At 38.0% G+C, this 19,736-nt stretch overlaps 2 protein-coding genes across 3 annotated transcripts in view; both read right to left on the bottom strand.

Moving 5' to 3' along the window:
* The window catches only part of LOC141387295 (matrix metalloproteinase-2-like), a 615,190-nt gene that overhangs the window by 58,329 nt on the left and 537,125 nt on the right, over positions 1 to 19,736 (bottom strand). The gene's annotated exons all lie outside the window — the stretch shown is intronic.
* Positions 17,957 to 19,736, bottom strand: part of LOC141387296 (matrix metalloproteinase-2-like) — an 872,424-nt gene continuing 870,644 nt past the window's right edge. The window contains exon 4 of the mRNA XM_073956777.1: positions 17,957 to 17,980. Within this exon, the coding sequence (XP_073812878.1) occupies positions 17,977 to 17,980 (4 nt within the window). The 3' untranslated portion in view covers positions 17,957 to 17,976. The remainder of the gene's footprint in view (positions 17,981 to 19,736) is intronic.

Raw genomic sequence — 19,736 nt, 5'->3', positions numbered from 1 at the left:
TTGGGATATTTTAATGGATGAGAAATGTTATATTTTTTGATATGGTATGTTCACACATACATGATGTTATGGCAAATTTTGAGATTCTTATATTTCACACGCTATTTAGTGTGTTATATATAGGAACAAGTCGAAGAATAGACCAAATGTATTTTGAAGAGGTTATGCCCACCTGTTAGCAGATTATATTGACATTTTAATTTCAGTCAACACTCGTCACCCTTTATGCGGACTCCCAAAAAGCACGTTACGTCGTACAGTAATCTTCGATTGGATGTTGGCAACTCTCAGGGGACAATGACGTGGGACTGAACTGCAACAAACTTCAAGCAGCATCCGAGCGAAAACGATGGTTTTTTTCTTGTTTTTGCGCGAGCAGAGACATCAGCAGAAAAAATTGCAATATGCTAAAAGTTCGTTTTTTGGGAAGAGTTTTCTTTTTGGTTGAATCAGCTCGCGAAATAAGTCGAAAAATTTCCCCAGTGTTCCCAGTGTCCATTCACAGATCATCCGACATACATCTCAAATATTTCAGCCGTGTGAAAGGTACCACCTACGGGGCTATATCAAAGTGTCGACCTGTCTTTACAATTTTTGGTGGAAAAGTTGTATAACTGCAGGGATCCTTAAAAGTCAAATTGCGGGTATTTCCGTCAAATAATGTAGCTAAGACCCCCAAAATACAGAAGATCGGGAGGTATCGTTATATGGTAGGTATACCAAAACATGGACCTATGTTGACGATTTTTAGTGAAGAAGTTTCGTGACCACAGAGAACCTCAAATGTCATATTCGGTTAAAAATTGTAGCTTAAATCCTCAAAATATCGAAAATCGGGAGGTAAGGTTATATGGGGACTTTATCAAAACAGTAACCTATGCTGACGATTTTTAGTGAAAAAGTTTCGTGCCCACTGAGAACCTTAAATGTAAAATTACAGCTAATTCGGTAAAAATTGTATCTAAAATCTTCAAAAATACCGAAGATCGGGAGCTATACCAAAAGATGGATCTATGTTGACGATTTTTGGCGAAGAAGATTCGTGACCACTGAGAACCTCAAGTGTCAAATTACAGCTAGTTCGGTTAAAAATTGTAGCTAAAATCCTCAAGATACCAAAAATCGGGAGGTACCGTTATATAGGGGCTATACCAAAACATGGACGATTTTTGGTGGAGAAGTATGGTGGCCACTGAGAACGTCATATGTCAAATTACATGTAGTTCGGTTAAACATTGTAGCTAAAATCCTCAAAATACCGAAAATCGGGAGGTACCGTTATAAGGGGGCTATCTTAAACACGGACCAGTGTTGACGATTTTTGGTGGAGAAGTATGGTTGCAACTGAGAACGTCAAATGTCAAATTACATGTAGTTCGGGCTATACCAAAAGATGGACCTATGCCCATTATTTTTGGATTATAAGTTTTTTGATCACTAGGAACCCTAAATGTCAAATTACCGCTAATTCGGTTTGAAAATGTGAATAAAAACCTCAAAATACCTGAATTCGGGCAGTACCGTTATATGGGGGCTATAAAGATATATATACATAAAGAATATATATACACTTTATAGGGTCGCAAATGATTATTTCAATGCGTTAAAAACGGAAAAACAAACTTAATATACCCTCCATACTATGGTGGAGGGTATAAAAAGGAATGTACATCCACACCAACCATTCCAAACCCTAAACAATTACCACCCTCATCCATAGCCATGCAAACCGCCATCATATTCAGATAATAATTTTTAGTTCATCATCATCAAGGCATCCTTCCTTCAGATAATCACCATTTCATTATCCGATTCATCACCTCATGAAGCTTTAAAGGTGATTTTTCCACCAATCCATCGTTTAAACCACATTCCAACAGATTTACGTTACCATACACACATGGGCTGTTGTGCTGGCTGAATAGATTCGTAGTCCTATGCTTTGCACGGTTAATGAGGACGCCCCAACCCATCGTGTAACCTGATCTAACTAATGACGCCACTGGCAGACCAACCGCTTTCATTACCTTTGATCGCCACATTTTGGAAAGCAAATTGGCCTAGTTTCACAGAGTTCACTAATTACCACTTGACCCTTCTGATGTTCGGGTAGCAGAGAGGACGTTCCGAGACATCATCAATGCTGCAGCAGCTCGCTATATGCTGGTCGAATACCCGAAGTGAGACCAACATTCTCAACAGAGGAGGAGGGACTAGCAATGGTGAGGTGATGTGCTTCGTCGAGCTAACCTCAGGGAACTGACACTGGAGCACAAGCAGAACGAGTGCCTAAATCATCTGAAGAGTTGCAATATCAGAGATGGAAAAAGTGAATTTTGAGCAACATTTAGGTCACTCTCGAACCCTGGAAAGAAAGAAGAAAGGATTTCAGTCACATTTGGTGACATTACGCTGTCTTTTTTTTAATCGACAGGTTTCCAAGCACCCCCAGTGACAGGGCGAAGAGAAGAGTGCTATGTCACAATATACAATGGATCATGTTAGGAATGTCATCAGGAACGCTAAATCATCCAAAAAGTTAGGCCCTGATGGAAACTCCTTGGTAATGCCGAAACAGCTCGATCAGCCGGGAGTTGAGTATCTTATTAATGTTCTCAACCTGTCGCTAGCCACGGTGTGGGTGTCCGAATCGTAGAAAATGGGTAGACTGGTCCCGCTACAGGAGCCAGCAAAGGTGAATTATACATACAGATTTCGGTTTTCTCACCCCTACCAAAGACTCCTTGGTAATGCCGAAATAGCTCGATGTGACGGGAGTTGAGTATTTCATTAACGTTCTCAACCTGTCGCTAGCCACGGTGTGGGTGTCCGAAGCGTGGAAAATAGGTAGACTGGTCTCGCTGCCAGCAAAGGTGAATTGTACTGACCGATTGTCACACCTACCAAAGACTATTGAGTTTTAGTCTTTCGGCATCAGAAATATCTACCCAGTTGTCGCTCATCTGCATGGGTTCCGTAAGCAGCCCAGCACGATAACAGGTCTGCGCGCCATCTACACACATGTTAGTCAACGACCTGAAACAGAACAAGCTGCGAGATAGAACAGTGATGATAGCGCTCGACTTATTAAAATCCTTTGATACAGTCAAACACTCTACGCTGTTTGAGGACACTGAGCTGACTAACCTCCGGCTAAGTTTGAAACGTTGGATAATTAATGATATGTGTGAACGCCAGTTGCAAGTGAAATTCTGGAACAAGAAGTCCGAGCCCCGTTGAATGAAACAGGGAGTTCCCCAAGGTGGGGAACTATCTCCCTAACTTTTAAGCCTCTACCTCTCCTGTATTGCATCCCCTCCAAACGGTATTGGAATCGTAAAATATGCGGGTGATTGTACGATCTTGGTGTCAGGTACTTTCCCTGATGTCATCTGATATAGCCCCCATGGAACGGTACCTCCCGAATTTCGGTATTTTAAAGGTTAGCCACTAGGGTTATGACTTTTTTACAACCTCATATCCCTGTATCATAGCGTGATGAGTTTCTACATAAGATTACATAAAATCTTAAGCTGAAAACACATCCAACGTTTGAGTAAGGTTTTGTGTCATTACTTGTAGCAGAATAAAGAAAAATTGAAACATGGCAGCACTTTACTCAAACGTTGGATGTGTTTAGCTCATTAATTATAAAGTGATTCGATAAAAAAGCTTCCGCACAAAAAGCTTTTCAAGTTGCTATTTTTCAGAACTTTGCTTGATGGCACTATAAGCTCATATTTAACTGAAAATAAGGTATAGGGGCACACGACATAACCGATATGACATAACCGTTGGTTTCCCAGTATTTTATCGTTGTATTATTCATATATATAATTTTATATTATATAACATTATTCCATATATCATAAAAATTAATCCACTTATCGCCGAGAATTTTTTTTTTGCGAGAAAACTTATTTTTTTTGAAAATTATATTTTTGAAACTTTTTAAGCATTTTTTCTAAAAAAAAAACATTTTTCTAAATCGTATAGTTTTCCTGCAATCGAGCCTTCTTTTAAAAGTGCCAAAAACTTTGGAGGGTAAACTAGGTGTATCCTTATATGCCAATCCCTCGGTTTTTGATTGAGAAAATACTCTTACCTAACAAATCCCTGACTTTATATGATTCTAACGTTTATGATTAAATTTTTATCGCATATTTAAATTTTTCATCAAAAGTCGAAAATTACAAAAAGAAGCCGATTTTTGAATAGCTTGGCTTTCAGGCCAATTGCGTGGAAATGCATAGGTCAAATGAAGGCATTAGTAGACAAAAGTTCATTCATTCTCACTACAGAAAGTCATTTTTGAGAAAAAACGTCAAAAACTCATAACCCTTTTAGCCACATTATTTTACTGAACTTGCTGAAATTTGGTATTTAGTCTTCTTCATATACAAAAGGAAACTAATTGTTCCATTTTCCTTCAATACAACTCGTTGTTGAGGGTATAACAAGTTCGGCCTGGCCGAAATTGACCTCGTTCTTGTTTGGTATATTTTTGGTTAGAGGCTGAGGGTATATCTCCGTCAGCACAGCTGATTGATACTTTCTTACTTGTTTATCGAGTAACAAATATGGTATTGCTGAAAAATGTCGTTGTAATCTGAATAAAATTGGGGCATTGTAATTAAAATATTAACTCTTCTATAAAATTACACTAAAGTAAATTTTATACCAGGGAATTTGGAAAACCACTATGGAACATAACTGCCCTGTTATTGGAATAAAATATGACTCCTCCCAATGCAATATATCCTAGTATTTTCATTTGTTCACAAATACATACATATTGGTGTATTTTGCCCAACTGTTGTTTCCCCCCATACCATTGCTATCGCAAACGATATCGTTTTCGAATGTTTTGCGATAGTTTTGCGGATATTTTGTTCGAGAACGACACACGAAAACGAATCAAAAACGATTCACTGGTCGCTCAGTTTGTGGCAGTAAAACTTTCGTTTTCGAAGTATCGATAATAATATTATTTTCGAATCAAAAACAATACGGAAACATATAATTTAGCGATACTTTAACGATTCATTTTAGATATCGCTAGAAGCTCTTTAATGTTATTATTATCGATAGTTTTGGTGTTTCATTTTCCATTCGTTCCCCAATAATTAAAGGGTATTTTAGGTAAATTTTAATACCTATATTTTTATTGAGTTAGGAAAGTGTATTGCAAAAACTAAAAATAATATAATTCTATGCAAGAATTGCAAAATAAACAGAAAACATAACAATTAATTCAAAGTATTAAATGGCGGGAAAACTAAGTCTATATAGATATAAATTTCTTCATTTTCTTTTTTAGATTCATCGAACTTTTGCTTTTCATATGTCATTTCGCGGCTTTTACAACCCTGTCATGAGCGTTTTACAACTCTGTCATCCAGGGAAAATCCCAGGTCAGCCACCATGTCACCCGGGTACATTTAAAACGAGAGAAAAGATATATGTCAAAAATTAATATTTAAAATAGACTTAATATAAATATACATACTCCGAATTGCAATTTTTAGTTGCTGTTCACACGCCAAGAAACCTTTTCGGCCAGGTAATCGGAGAATATTTTCGACATCGATTGAATCTTCTGACACTATGTGTCCACTTCTTCCAGGGACGCAAACCCGCGTCAAACGTTCTTCAACGTCAGGAGTCTCACCTTCAATGGATTCTTCATGCAATATGTATCCACTTCTTCCAGGGGCATAATTTTCTCATCTTATTCAAAAGTCCCTTCATCTGGTATATTTGCTCATCTCCTAGGCTTTCGATTACAGGTTTCACAAAAATATTTTCAACTTTTCTTTTATAAAAAACATATAACACAATAAAATTTCGCGATTGTTATTTACACAACTTATAAATAAACCAAATTCTTTTAATTCAACTAAATAAACGAATTCACATAAAACTTTTTACAAACTGATTTTAATTTGAAAAAATAAAATTTGACAACAATTCCAAATATTTTATTTTTGGCCTACACTATCGAAAAAACCCTTGTATTCTGCTCGAAAATAATATCACTTTCGAAGTTTTGTGGCGAACTTTCGAATAATATCCGCACTTGGTATGGGGGGTTATATGGACCCCCAATAAGTATGCTATAGTTTTCCGTTTCACACTGTTAACATTATTTCGATACGCTTTTTTTCTCATTCAGACTAAAGGCAAACAGCTGCAAGTAATAAAAATTATTGTGGTTTCAATAGTTCGGCATTAAAACGAAGACATGTGGAGACATTTGTTGTTATTTCATTGTGAAAATGTCATCATCTTAATGGCCTGACATATGAAGGACATTTGTGCAACATTCTTTGGGAAATATGTGGTTTTATTTGCCATAGCAAAATGGTTAATGGCCGAAGCGGAAATTTTGTTGGTCTTTAAGAAATGTCGTTGGTGATACAGTTTTTGTGTGTGTTCGTTGTTAAGGTTGTCTTGTTGAGCTTTGGAAGGATAGACTAAGTAAGTACAGGCACAATCTTCAGGAAAGGTGGTGATGAAAGATACCCGACCAAGTGAAATTCGGATGATGCAGCTGCTGAAATTCGTATTGGGCTCTGCATGTGGATTGGAACCGCAGAATACGCTGCAGTTGTTTAACTGTGCAGCTAAACCCACTCACCTGTTTCCCGATTCTTTATGGACGCAGCCAGTCTATGTTGCAGAATTTTTGAATATGGACTGAGATGAACCAGAGCGGGATAACTGAAAAAGTTATACCAACGAACATATTTGCGTTGGTTGCTACAACAACAACCAACCAATCAACATCAACAATACCCGATAGAGTCAATGCAGCTCCATTTGTGGACAGGGTTTCCCACCAAAAAAAAGAGAGAAGCCCAAATGTACAAACGTAATCTCCGGGATCAACAGGAAAATTTGAGTAGCAGTTGCCCAGGAACTACCTAAGGTTTGCTAGATTGTGTGGATATCTTTGATCATGTCCATCTTTTCCAACAACATACTATTTTTTTCGCTTTCCCTCCTGCTTCTCAAAATTTGACAATTACGAAAAAAAGTTCGACTTCTTATGACTTAATCTAAATCTTAATTGCTCTTATTTGTTTAGCATACAAAATGTTAATATTTTATGGTTCAAACAGATTTTAGATTTCTCTTCATTTTTTGTTCCCACTTGCCTTTAAGAGTGAAATAATTTACATAATGTTTATAGGCTTAGAAATTAAATTTGCTGCTTATGTAAATACAAGCAATTTTATTTTTTACTTTCATCGTTGAAAAGAAAAAATGATTGTTGCCATAAAAATTCCAACAAGTCCTGAATTGTTTATCAAATATCAACAATCAAGAAAAGTAGAAAAGTGGAAGGAAATCTTTTGAGGTTTCTTTTTTTCTTCTCTGCAAAAGGATAAAAGGAAACCACGTCGATGGAAGTGAGGCGGGTGGGGTTAACATGAAATATTTAATTCTTAATCAAGTTTTAAATTATTCATTTTTAATACAATATTGAAATTACCATAATGAAATTTCCTTATATTTATTTCACTTTTACTGTTGTTGTTGTTATTGTTGTCATTCTTGTTTGAATTGCAAATATTTTCTAAGCGAATAAGAGGAACATTTTTCCTTTGCTAGGTCTAGGTTAAGGCTGCTGCTATTCCCTGGTTATGCCCATAAATCTTGTAATATTTCATCGTCATGAAAGGTGGGAATTTTGTTTCCCACCTTTCTCAGATGAAACAAACAAAACACACAACAACAAATCACATTGGAAGAAAGTATGTTGAGAGCCAAAGGCATGATAGCTAAACACTTTTTGAAGAAGAAAAAAACACACACACAAAGAAAGGATACATGACTGTTGAACACATTTGGGAATAAACATTGCACAAACAACAGTTGAAGTTGACATCTCTCAGCGATTCTTCTTGGAACAAAAATAATGTAAAATGTAAATGCTACAGAATAAAAGTCTGTAAAAGTATAATTTAAGAAGAAGTTATTCTTATTTAATACTCATGAAGTTCACACGCGCAGACTTATACAATTACAGCACTTGAATACACCACACACGCACACATGCATTCCCCCTTGGAGGAATAGACAAGAACTGCCAGGAATAGCCAGAATTATCCACGTAAAGGTAAAGTTTTAATACAGTTGTGTATTCTAAAAGAGCAGAAATTTCCCTTTGAATGGAACGCCTAGATGACATACATCACTGCTTCAGTAACTTGCTATATACCTGCTGTTCGAATACCGAAGTGAGGCTAAATTTCCGAGCAGAGGAGGTGGGATTAGCAGATGATTCGTAGAGCCATCTTCAGTGACCCCAGAATTAGGATACTGACACGGAAGTCAACCGGTTGGTCGGTAAATATAGGCGGATCAGTTGGCTAAGTCATCTGAAGAGTTGCAACATTGAAGGCTCAAAAAGTGAATTGTGGACAACGGTTACTTCACTCTTGAATTCTGGAAATAAGGAAGATAGGACCTCAGTCAAATTATGTTAATTGACAGTGTCTCGAACATCCCAGAAGTGAAAAGGTGAGGAGAAGAGCACTGCGTCGCATAACATCTCTTCCTGTCGAGGAGAGGCCAATACAATTTATAATAGAATTTCCATGGTTGAATGGAACTTCCATGCTAATGCTAAAAAAGCTGTATGAGTTGGGAGTTGTATATCTCAGCAAAGTTCTCAACCTACCCTTCGTGACTGAAGCGTGGAATGTTGGCAGGGTGGTGGCGGTACTGAGGTCGTGCATGGATCGTACAGACACGAGTTCGCTTTTGTCGCCGTTAGCAGGGATACTTGGAGATTTACTCCTCCCCATCGTCAGAAATAGCTATCCAGTTGCTTATCGTAACTCTCTGGAATTAAGAAAGATAGGAACTCAGTCAAGTTATGTTAATTGGCAGTGTGTCGAACATCCCAGGAGTGAAAAGGTGAGGAGAAGAGCACTGCGTCGCATAACATCTCTTCCTGTCGAGGGGAGGCCAATGCAATTTATAATAGAACTTCCATGGTTGAATGGAACTTCCATGGTAACGCTGAAAAAGCTGTATGTTTCGAGATATCTGTATCTCGAGTATATCTCAGCAAAGTTCTCAACCTACCCTTCGTGCCTGAAGCGTGGAGTTTTGGTAGGGTGGTCCATGTACTGAAGTCGTGCAAGGATCGTACAGACACGAGTTCGCTTTTGTCGCCGTTATCAGGGACACTTGGAGATTTACTCTTCCCCATCGTCAGAAATAGCTATCCAGCTGCTTATCATCAGCACGGGTTTCATTAGGAACCACCTCAATTTACAATACAATGGATCTGCACGCCATCTCCACACATATTAGTGAGGACTTAACCAGAGTAATCCGTGCGATAGTAATAACTAACCTCCGGCTAATTTTGTATAATCAATTATATGTGTGCACGCAAGTCGTACGTGGAAGGTGCGGCAATAGCTCTGGAACTATTTAAACTCTACCTCTCCTGAATTCCACCCCTTACAAACGGAAAACATAAATTTACGGCCACTCTGTTGGTGTCCGGACATAACTCCCAAAATTATTTTGGGTCTTATGTTCGTCAATGAAATCGTACATAACTCCTACAATTTGTTGTCCACGAAAACTAGCGGACATAACTCCTAAAATATAGCTTTGTTCCTTTACTTTTTTAATGGTAAGAGTGGTAAAAGAGAAAAGTTTCAAAATTGCTCTCTCATGAACATTTTTACCAGAAAAGTAAAGAAACGGAAAAATTATAGATCTGGCAGCAATGTCAAAAAGAAACATAAAAAATCAATTTTCGTCTTTTATTTCACAGTTTTTAATTTAGTTTTGTCAGCGTTCGACTTTTTCTTCTGTTTTTCGTCCATTTTCTTATTCATTGTGAAATAATCGTCAAACAAAAGTCGAAAAATCAATTCTGCCATTTTTACCTGCAGAAATTTGTCTGGTAGCCTGTGGTAGAAGAGAAAGCCATTTTCGCTCTCTCTCCTCTCTCACTCTCTTAAAAATTGCTTCCAGTTTTGCCACTTTTCGGGGTTAAGGAACGCTTTGCAGGTTAAAAATGGTAAAAAATGGTAAAAATGGTAACCTCAGGTAAGTAAAGGAACACAGCTTATGTCGATAAAAATTTACCACACGTTGTAGGTGTTTGCATCTGTCCAAAGGTTGAAGTCGCAAATCCCGACGGTAGGCCGGTCAATCCATCTAATCTTATAATGTTGAAATAGATAACAAGGCAAAGAAGATTTGGTTCGCCTAGTCGGATTTACTATCTGTTCAAGGGTTGAAGCTTTAAACCCTGCCCGAAGGCAGGCAATTTGGGCGTTATGTCCCACATCAAAGGAGAACACAACTCCCAATATTGATTTGGGAGTTATATCCGTTGGGAGTTATTTAACGGCACCCACTCTATTCTCCACATGGACTGCAGAGCTGGGCACTGATTTAAATCGATGGTAGCAGAATTTCGACCACTAACTACCCCAATTTTTTAGGAGTCACATTCGATAGCATTTTCACATTGTCCGCCCAAGCTGACATGTAGGATCCTCAAGTCCCTAGACGGCAGCACACAACAAAGAAATCTTGTTGACCACATATAACGCGACAGGTTGGTCTGTGTTAAGCTATGCAGCGGCAGTGTCTGCCGCGAATATAAATGTAACGCAATGGAAAATATTCAAAGATGTCAGAATGTCGCCCTGAGAACTGTGACAGGATGCCTTCTCATGTCTTCTGTGGGCCATCTACAAAGATTCTTCCAGTACAGCAACACAATGGCATGGTATCGTTGCAGAATTTTTTTCGCTGCTACCGTGAGAGCAAATATGGTCACCACATGGCGGATAGAACCTCCCGCCCCGCACCCTGTCATGTGAGGAGCGATCTTCATGATCTACAGAGAGAGGTCCAACGTTACAAAAGAGAACTCCTAGAGGTTTGAATAGCATTCATTATCGTGTAAATACGGTCCTCGGAGAACACCGCCATCTATCGCAGCTGAGGTGCGTCAGCTGCCACCTCAGATTTATCAGGGCAGTTGAAAAGGTGCAGTGAGTAGAGTTTTGCACGGTGTCATCGATCCTTGCCCTATAGTAATTTAGACTGCTGCACCATCCCGAGTTTAGTTGAGCCAAAATTACACAGGGTTTTCGTGGCTCCTCAGCTCTAATAGGTGTTCTCGGAGGACCGCATTCACAGGATAGTTGTTTATGGCATCCACTAGATCTGTGGTTACAACCCTGCGAAGCAACCACATTTCTACAACAGGAGATATACACAGACCCAGATTAAGCAGAAACAACAACTACAACAACAACATACTTATGTTCCCACGGAAAAGATAATGGAGACATATCATATCATATATCAGTAACACTATATATTCACGATAACTTACAAATTAGTGGTCCTTTATATACTTTTCTCCCTCAAGACTTCGAAATGTTCGCTTAAGTCCAGTTTAAGAGTTGTTAATCGTTTTGATATTTTCTCTGAAGTCCGTCTTTGTATTTCTGATTACCACGATCTCATTTTTTTCGGCGGTAATTCCGTACGTCCTGACATAATGGCTCGAAACCATTAAAATATACCATGGTGATCAACTAAAATGGCTAATGGGCACTTAATCAAGTTCCAAGGTGCACTACGTTGGACTATCCATTCAGGTATATCTTTCACAACACTTCCACTTTCAAAAATGTTGCGCTTTAATTCAATTTAAGGCCACTTCCTGTGATCAGGACAGCAACGGTTTTTTCTAAATGAAGGCAATACTTTCTGACATATGGGACCCGAAACATCATAATTTCCCTAATATACCTTCCACACCAATGTGCAGTTAAGTCCAGGGGCTAAATTTTTGTTCTATGAAAATTTGAAATGAAAAGTTTTATAAAGGAAATAAATGTCAAATGAAAAATTTTATAAGGAAAATATTTTTCATTTTAAATTTTCATAGAACAAGAACCAGCCCCAGGTTTTTTTTACGGCAGACGGTCTTTGTGGTCTCTATTAAAACGCTACAAAACCCCCGACCAAGTGGTGTCATTATAATTATGAGGGGTTAGTCATTGTTTTATGTTTTGAAAGTTAATAATTTTTGTGGCATTTGAATCAATATTTTTGAAAAAACAACCCAAGGAAAAAATCTGCTATTTATTCACACACTGCTGTTACTTGTCATTAAAGTTAAAATTACCATAGACGACTACCCGTGAAAATCCATCTCGACTACAAGAAAACAATTACACAGTAAACAACATACAAATACAAACATCCGTGCATAGGTTACAATTACACAGTAAACAACATACAAATACAAACATCCGTGCATAGGTAACGCGAAAACGGTTTGAGTTGGTGACAGCTCTCCCCTTCAGTCGTTCGTTTCTTCATTCGCTCGCTATGTTAATAAACCTTTGACTTGGTAAACAATTTTCTTAACTTTGTTAACACAATTTGTTGTGTTGTGTAGCAAGTTGACACGATTGTTGTTGGTCTGATGGCGGGTTGGCTGCTTGCTTGTTCCTCGTCTTGGTCTCAATCTTCGGTATACTTATTACTGTGTTTTATTTAAACATCTTTTTTTTGCGTATTCTACACCTGCAGATTCAATTTGTTTTGCTGTTTTGTTTCTTATCTCCGAAAAGAAATTCAACTCATGAAAATTACATTCAGTTCATAGAAATTTTCTACTTCTTCTTTGTGGTCTTTAAGTCATTCTCATTAACATATGTATATATGTATGTATGTGAGAAATAAGAAGTTTGTTGAATGATTTGGTTGTGCTAATTTTATGGCACACCGGGGTGACATTTGTAAATAAAAATATGAATTATTTTATATTTTAATGAAAATTACAAAAAAATCATCAGTGGAGTCGTTTTGCGGTGGAATGTTTCATGATAGACCGCCAATTTGTTTCATTACTTCAGTACTGATCTTGTTTCAGCTTAGAGTATCTGTGTGGTGGATTTGGCTGGGATTATTAATGGGCTATCCTAGGCTGGCATATGCAAGTCGATGAAAAAGTGTTGCGCGTCTCTATCTATTCATGTTTTTCTACTGTCAGGCCATTGACAGGATGAAATCAGCCTGATTCCCCTCTTTACATGTTGTATGAAGATAGAATGAAGATACATAACTCCGAGTTCAGCAACATCGTTCATGGTACATTCTCGGCTGAGAGCGCTCTTATACGACGTAGCACACTCCTCTTCCTAAATTGCCGGATAAAACGATATGCTCAACAACATGCATCTGTCATGATGTCCCGGAAAATTCTCGAAAACGGTCAAAACATTAATTTTAAGTCTGTTTTTATACCCTCCACCATACTATGGGGGTATATTAAGTTTGTCATTCCGTTTGTAACTACTCGAAATAATAATTTTAGACCCTACAAACTATATATATTCTTGATCAGCGTACAATTCTATATCGATATAGCCCTGTCCGTCCGTCTGTCCGTCTCTGGGAATCACTCTAGCGTCGGAACGGATTGAAGTAGGTGGATGAAATTTTGGTGAAATCTATTGTATGTACGTAGGACTTGTGGTGTTGAAAACTGGCTATGGTAGAGCCCCCATACAAAGTGACACATCGTCATTTTAAGGAATTTTTAAGATATTTGTCCGAATTGGTTGTAATTTGGTATTATGTATTGTGTATCCAGAGGCTTAAAAACATTTCTACCAAAAAAGGTTTATTTATATAGGTCCACGTTTTGGCCCAATATATAGTATGTGTCATTTTAAGATATTTTGCATATATTAATCCCATTTGACCACAGAATCGGTTGTAATTTGGTATTTTGTGTCTCCAGAGGCTAAAAAACATTCTACCAAAAAATGTTTATATAGGTCCACGTTTTGATATAGGCCCCATAGGAGGGTATCTCCCGATTTTCGGTATTTTGAAGGTTTTAACTAGCAATATGGCTGAAATTTGGTATTTAGTCCTCATCTGGGCTACAAAACTTTCTCCCAGAAATTTGTCGGTATCGGTCCACGTTTTTATATTGCCCCCATAGAACGATACCTCCCGATTTTCGACATTTTGAAGGTTTTAGCATCATTATAGCACCGAAATGGCTGAAATTTCCGTTTCCACTTGAAATTCGTCGGTATAGGTTGACGTCTTCATATATCCCCCATAGAATGGTACCTCCCGATTTTCGGTAATGGCCTCAATATCCCACCGAAATGGCTGAAATTTCGTACTTAGTTTTCTTTGAAGGTATAAAACTTCCCACATGAAATTTGTCGGTATAGGTCCACGCTTTCATATAGCCCCCATGAAAGGTACCTCCCGATTTTCGGCATTTTGAAGGTTATGATCTATATATCCCACCAAAATGGCTGAAATATGGTAGAAGATTAAAGCTGGGGATTTTCAACTTCCCACCTGAAATTTGTCGGTATAGGTCGACGTCCTCATAAAACGGTAAACCCCGATTTATATATCCCACCAAAATGGCTGAAATGTGATAGAATATTAAAGCTGGGGATTTTCACCTTTCTACCTGAAATTTGTCGGTATAAGTCGACGTCCGTCGATATTTTGAAAGTTGTGTCCTCAATATCCCACCGAAATGGCAGCAATATCCCAACGAAATTCCTAAAATTTGCTAATTTAGTTTTCGTTGGTGGTATAAAACTTTCCACCTGAAATCTGTCGGTATATGTCCACGCCTTCATATAGCCCCCATGAAAGGTACCTCCCGATTTTCGGCATTTTGAAGGTTGTGGCCTATATATCCACCAAATGGCTGAAATGTGTTGGAAGATTAAAGCTGGGGATTTTCAACTTTCCATCTGAAATTTGTCGGTATAGGTCGACGTCCTCATAGAACGGTACGTGCCGATTTTCGATATTTTGAAAGTTGTGGCCTCACATATCCCCCATAGAACCGTACCTATCGGTTTTCGATATTTTGAAAGTTATGGCCACAATATGCCACCGATATGACTGAAATTTGGTATTTAGACTGCCATGGGGGTATAAAATATTGCAGAAGAGAATTATCAGTATAAGTCCATGTCTTCAAATAGCCCCCCACAGAAGCGTATTTTGAAAGTTTTAGTCACATTATTCAATCGGAAAATTGTAAATATTGGTCCATGTTTAATACTTTCATAAACGTTCCTACACTTCAATATAGTTCGTGGTGGAGGGTATAAAAAGTTCAACCCGGCCGAACTTAACGCCGTTCTTACTTGTTATACCCTCCACCATAGTATGGCACCCAAGTGTCTTTTTTCCATAGACAGATCAAGTTCGAAGATGGGCTATATCGACCCACGTTTTGATATAGCCCCCATATAACTGTACCTCCCGATTTTCGTTTTTTTGTGGATTTTAGTTACATTTGTTGACCAAACTACTTGTAATTTCACGTTTGGGGTTCCCAGTGGTCACAAAACATCTCCACCAAAGACCGTCAACATAGGTCCACCTCTTGGTATCACTTCCATATAACGGTCCCTCCCGATTTCCGGTATTTTGAGGATTGTAATTACATTTTGTTACCGAACTACCTGTAACTTAACAGTCGAGGTTTCTAGTGATAAAAAAAATATCTCAACATAGATCCATGTTTTGGTATTGCCCCCATATAACGGTACCTCCCGATTTTCCATATTTTGAGGATTTCAGGTACAATTTTGACCGAAGTATCTGCAATTCGACATTTATATAAAAAGTTCAGCCCGGCCGAACTTAACGCCGTTCTTACTTGTTTTTTATTTACGCTGCTGAAATTCTATCCTGCTATCGCTCACTCAAGGAGGTTGTGATGGATAGCAAATCAAAATACACACATCACACCCAGGTTGAGTGAGTCAAAGCAAGACAAAATATGTTGGAAATATTATAAAAATAGAATTGGAATATCTTAGAATTATTTAAAGACACATTTTTTTCAAACACTTAACTCGCGGGATAAATATATAATAAATCCTTTTTCATTCAAATTTGTTGTTGTTTTTTTTGTAATATTTATTGACCAAATCTTTTAATCCTTTTCTTTTTATACCCTCCACCATAGGATGGGGGTATATTAAGTTTGTCACTACGTTTGTAACTACTTGAAATAATCATATTAGACCCCACAAAGTATATATATTCTTGATCAGCGTGCAATTCTACATCGATATAGCCATGTCCGTCCGTCTGTCCGTCTGTCCGTCTGTCCGTCTGTGGAAATCACTCTAGCGTCCGAACGGATTGACGTAGGTTGATGAAACTTTGGGAAAATAGATTATATGTACGTAGGACTTTTGGTATTGAAAGCGGGCTATGTAGGTCCACGCTTTCGTATAGCCCCCATACAAAATTACGCGTGACGCGTCGTCGTTTTAAGAAATTTTTAAGATATTTGTCCCATTTTACCACCGAATTGGTTGTAATTTGGTACTTTGTGTCTCCAGAGGCCAAAAAACATTCCTACCAAAGTTGGGTTATATAGGTCCACGTTTTGGTATAGCCCCCATATAAGGCCCCATATAAAGTACGCGTCATTTTAATATATTTTGAATGTATCAGACCCATTTGACCAAAGAATCGGTTGTAATTTGGTATTTTGTGTCTCCAGAGGCCAAAAAACATTCCTACCAAAGTTGGGTTATATAGGTCCAAGTTTTGGTATAGCCCCCATATAAGGCACCATATAAAGTACGCGTCATTTTAATATATTTTGAATGTATCAGACCCATTTGACCAAAGAATCGGTTGTAACTTTGTATTTGTGTTTCCAGAGGCTAAGAAACATTTCTACCATACAATATTTATATAGGTCCACGTGTTGATATAGCCCCCATAATACGATATCTCCCGATTTTCGATATTTTGAAGGTTTTAGCCTCATTATCACACCGAGATGGCTGAAATTTGGTATTTAGTCTTCTTTAGGCTTATAAAACTTTCCCCCAGAAGTTTGTAGGTATAGGTCCACGCCATCATATAGCCCCCATAGAATGGTACCTTCCGAATTTCGGTTTTTTGAAGGTTGTGGTCGCATTAATCCACCGAAATGGCTGAAATTTGTGGTGGAGGGTATAAAAAGTTCGGCCCGGTCGAACTTAACGCTTTTCTTACTTGTTATCACTTAAATTGGTACTTGCTTCATTTTGCTCTTTTTTTTAATAAACCATATATTTTTCAAAACCCCCAGAAATAATTCTTTGAATTTGATTAAGAGTTATTTGATGTTACTGTTGTTGTTTTTGTTGTAGCCAATATTAGCCATAACCATAATTAAGATTGACAAGGGTTAGCATTTTTAGATGAGCATTTATGTATATTTTGTCGTTTGTTTTTTGCTTTCGCCTTTTATTTAGGAAATATTGTTAAATCCTCCACAAAAAAAGGATTTTCTCTTTTTATTTTTTTCACTTTTTTGTTGAAATCTTTATTTTTTGTTGTTGTTTGCCTAACAGTTGTTGATGAAATTATCGGCAAATCGAATTTTCCTCTTTTTTGTTGACTAAATCTGACATCTCATTTTAATTTCATATTCATAATTTGTATCCTTTTGTTTTCATTCAAAATAAATGAAATGTTTAATATTTGACTCACGATTTGCATATTTTATAAGGATTTTTGTTTGGTTACCAATCTTTATTTTATATGAGAGCAAAATTCCATTTTGAGGAATAAAATGTTATAATGCTTAGCCAGGACACCACAGTCGTTCTAGCGACACTAGACGTAACCGCAAAACAATGCACTTCTCAGTGAGTTCGTCCATTAAGGTGAGATAAATTAAATTGATACAAATTTATGTCAAGGCAGCGAGGACACTCGAGAATACCTAAGAGAAATCCGTATCTCACACACCTAAGGAAAATCCGTATCTCACAGAGGGAAAGTTGAATTTGGATGAGCTTTTAAACCAAACTTTACAATCTACGGATGTCATGTGAAAATTAGCTCCTAAAGCAATACTTTAGGTATTGTAAATTACCTGAGAAAAATTTATTCATCTTACCTGAAATATAAAAAGAAATACATTAATATTTATTTATATTTTTTATAGATTTTATACAATTTAAGGCTTTAAATAATTTAGAGGAGAAACTTCATATGAGCTTAGGTAATTCGCTTATATAGTTCATAGTTCACAATTGTACGGATCAGATTAGTTTTACTGCTCTGCTCTGAATTTTCCTTCTTGGGTTTCATTTAAGCAATGAACTCATTTTTAAACATAGAACTAAGAAAATTATAATGAACTATACGGAAGGATCTAGTTCGTAAGTTATTTTCAATGAATCGTTCAATTGAACTAGTCCGTTCTGGAGCTAAATAATCCTAACTGGGTGACGTAGGGGATGGAAGATACCAAGGAACGGTCCTGACCGGTTTTAACATGGCAAAGCCCAGGATTTATCTTGGTCCCTCTTTCATCTCAAGTGGACACTGACCTCCCCGTGGTGTCACCTGGGGAACTGCCTTTAACACCCGTTAAAGGTAGTGAGCTAACATGTGCCGCCATAAGAACGTTAAAAACTTGGGTTTGGGCGTCGGGTTAGTAACCCTCCCCTAGAAAAAACAGCCTACTATGAAAAAACGAAAGAAAAGAAAAACAAACCCCTCTAAAGTTGACGAACCCCGCAAACGTTTTAAGGACCATGATCTGCGAATCTGCACCTGGAATGTTCGCACTCTTTATAGAGAAGGTGCAGTCTTCGCATTGGCAGACGTACTTGGAAAGTACAAAGCCGATATTACTGCCATACAGGAAATACGATGGACTGGGAAAGATGTCACAACAACACCTAAAGGTGACGCACTGTATTATAGCTGCCATGACACAAAGCATGAGTTTGGCTGCGGTTTTGTAGTTGGTCGGAGGTTAAAACATCTGGTCTCCGGCTTCACCCCAGTAAATGAAAGACTTGCTACAATTCGATTTAAAGCAAAATTCTTCAACATCAGCTTTATCTGCGCTCATGCCCCAACCGAAGACAAGGACGAACAGACCAAAGATATATTCTACGAGAGCTTAGAAGAAACATATGACCGTTGTCCTGCCCATGACATTAAAATTGTTCTAGGCGATTTTAATGCCAAAATTGGAAAGGAGAATATCTTTGGACAAACAGTTGGGAAATTCAGTCTACATAGCGAAACATCAGACAATGGAATGAGGCTGATAGACTTCGCAGCGGCGAAAAACATGGTAGTTAGCAGTACCAGATTTAAGCATCTCGATATTCATAAGGGCACTTGGCTGTCTCCAGACCAAAGAACAATAAATCAAATTGATCACGTTGTGATAGATGGAAGACATTCATCGAGCGTGTTGGATGTACGATCGTTCCGAGGAGCAAACATAGATTCGGACCATTACCTCGTTGCAGCAAAGGTACGTACCCGTCTAAACGTTGCAAATAAAGCACGGACAGACACAACACGAAAGTTGGACATCGCCAAGCTGCAAACACAACAGATAGCCACTGCATATTCCACTCAACTGACCCAATTGCTTAATGATAGCGCTTCTCGTCCCGATAACATATCAGCACAATGGCAAAATATTGCCCACTCCATGCAAACAGCCGCAAAATCAGTACTTGGATACCAGAGACCTCCACCAAAGAATCCGTGGTATGACCAGGAGTGCCGTGCTGCTACCGAAGAAAAAAATGCGGCATATATGGCTACTTTACAATCAGTAGCAACGTAGCGCACGAGAGAGGTATCGGGAGAAAAGGAGAGAGGAGAAACGTCTTTTCCGCAGG

The sequence above is a fragment of the Musca autumnalis genome, unplaced genomic scaffold (assembly GCF_047663935.1).
Source record: "Musca autumnalis isolate F117 unplaced genomic scaffold, ASM4766393v1 scaffold_5, whole genome shotgun sequence".
NCBI classification, from domain to species: Eukaryota; Metazoa; Arthropoda; class Insecta; order Diptera; family Muscidae; genus Musca; species Musca autumnalis.
The sequence above is the reverse complement of the archived record's forward strand: the minus strand, read 5'-3'. Positions and strand labels throughout refer to the sequence as shown.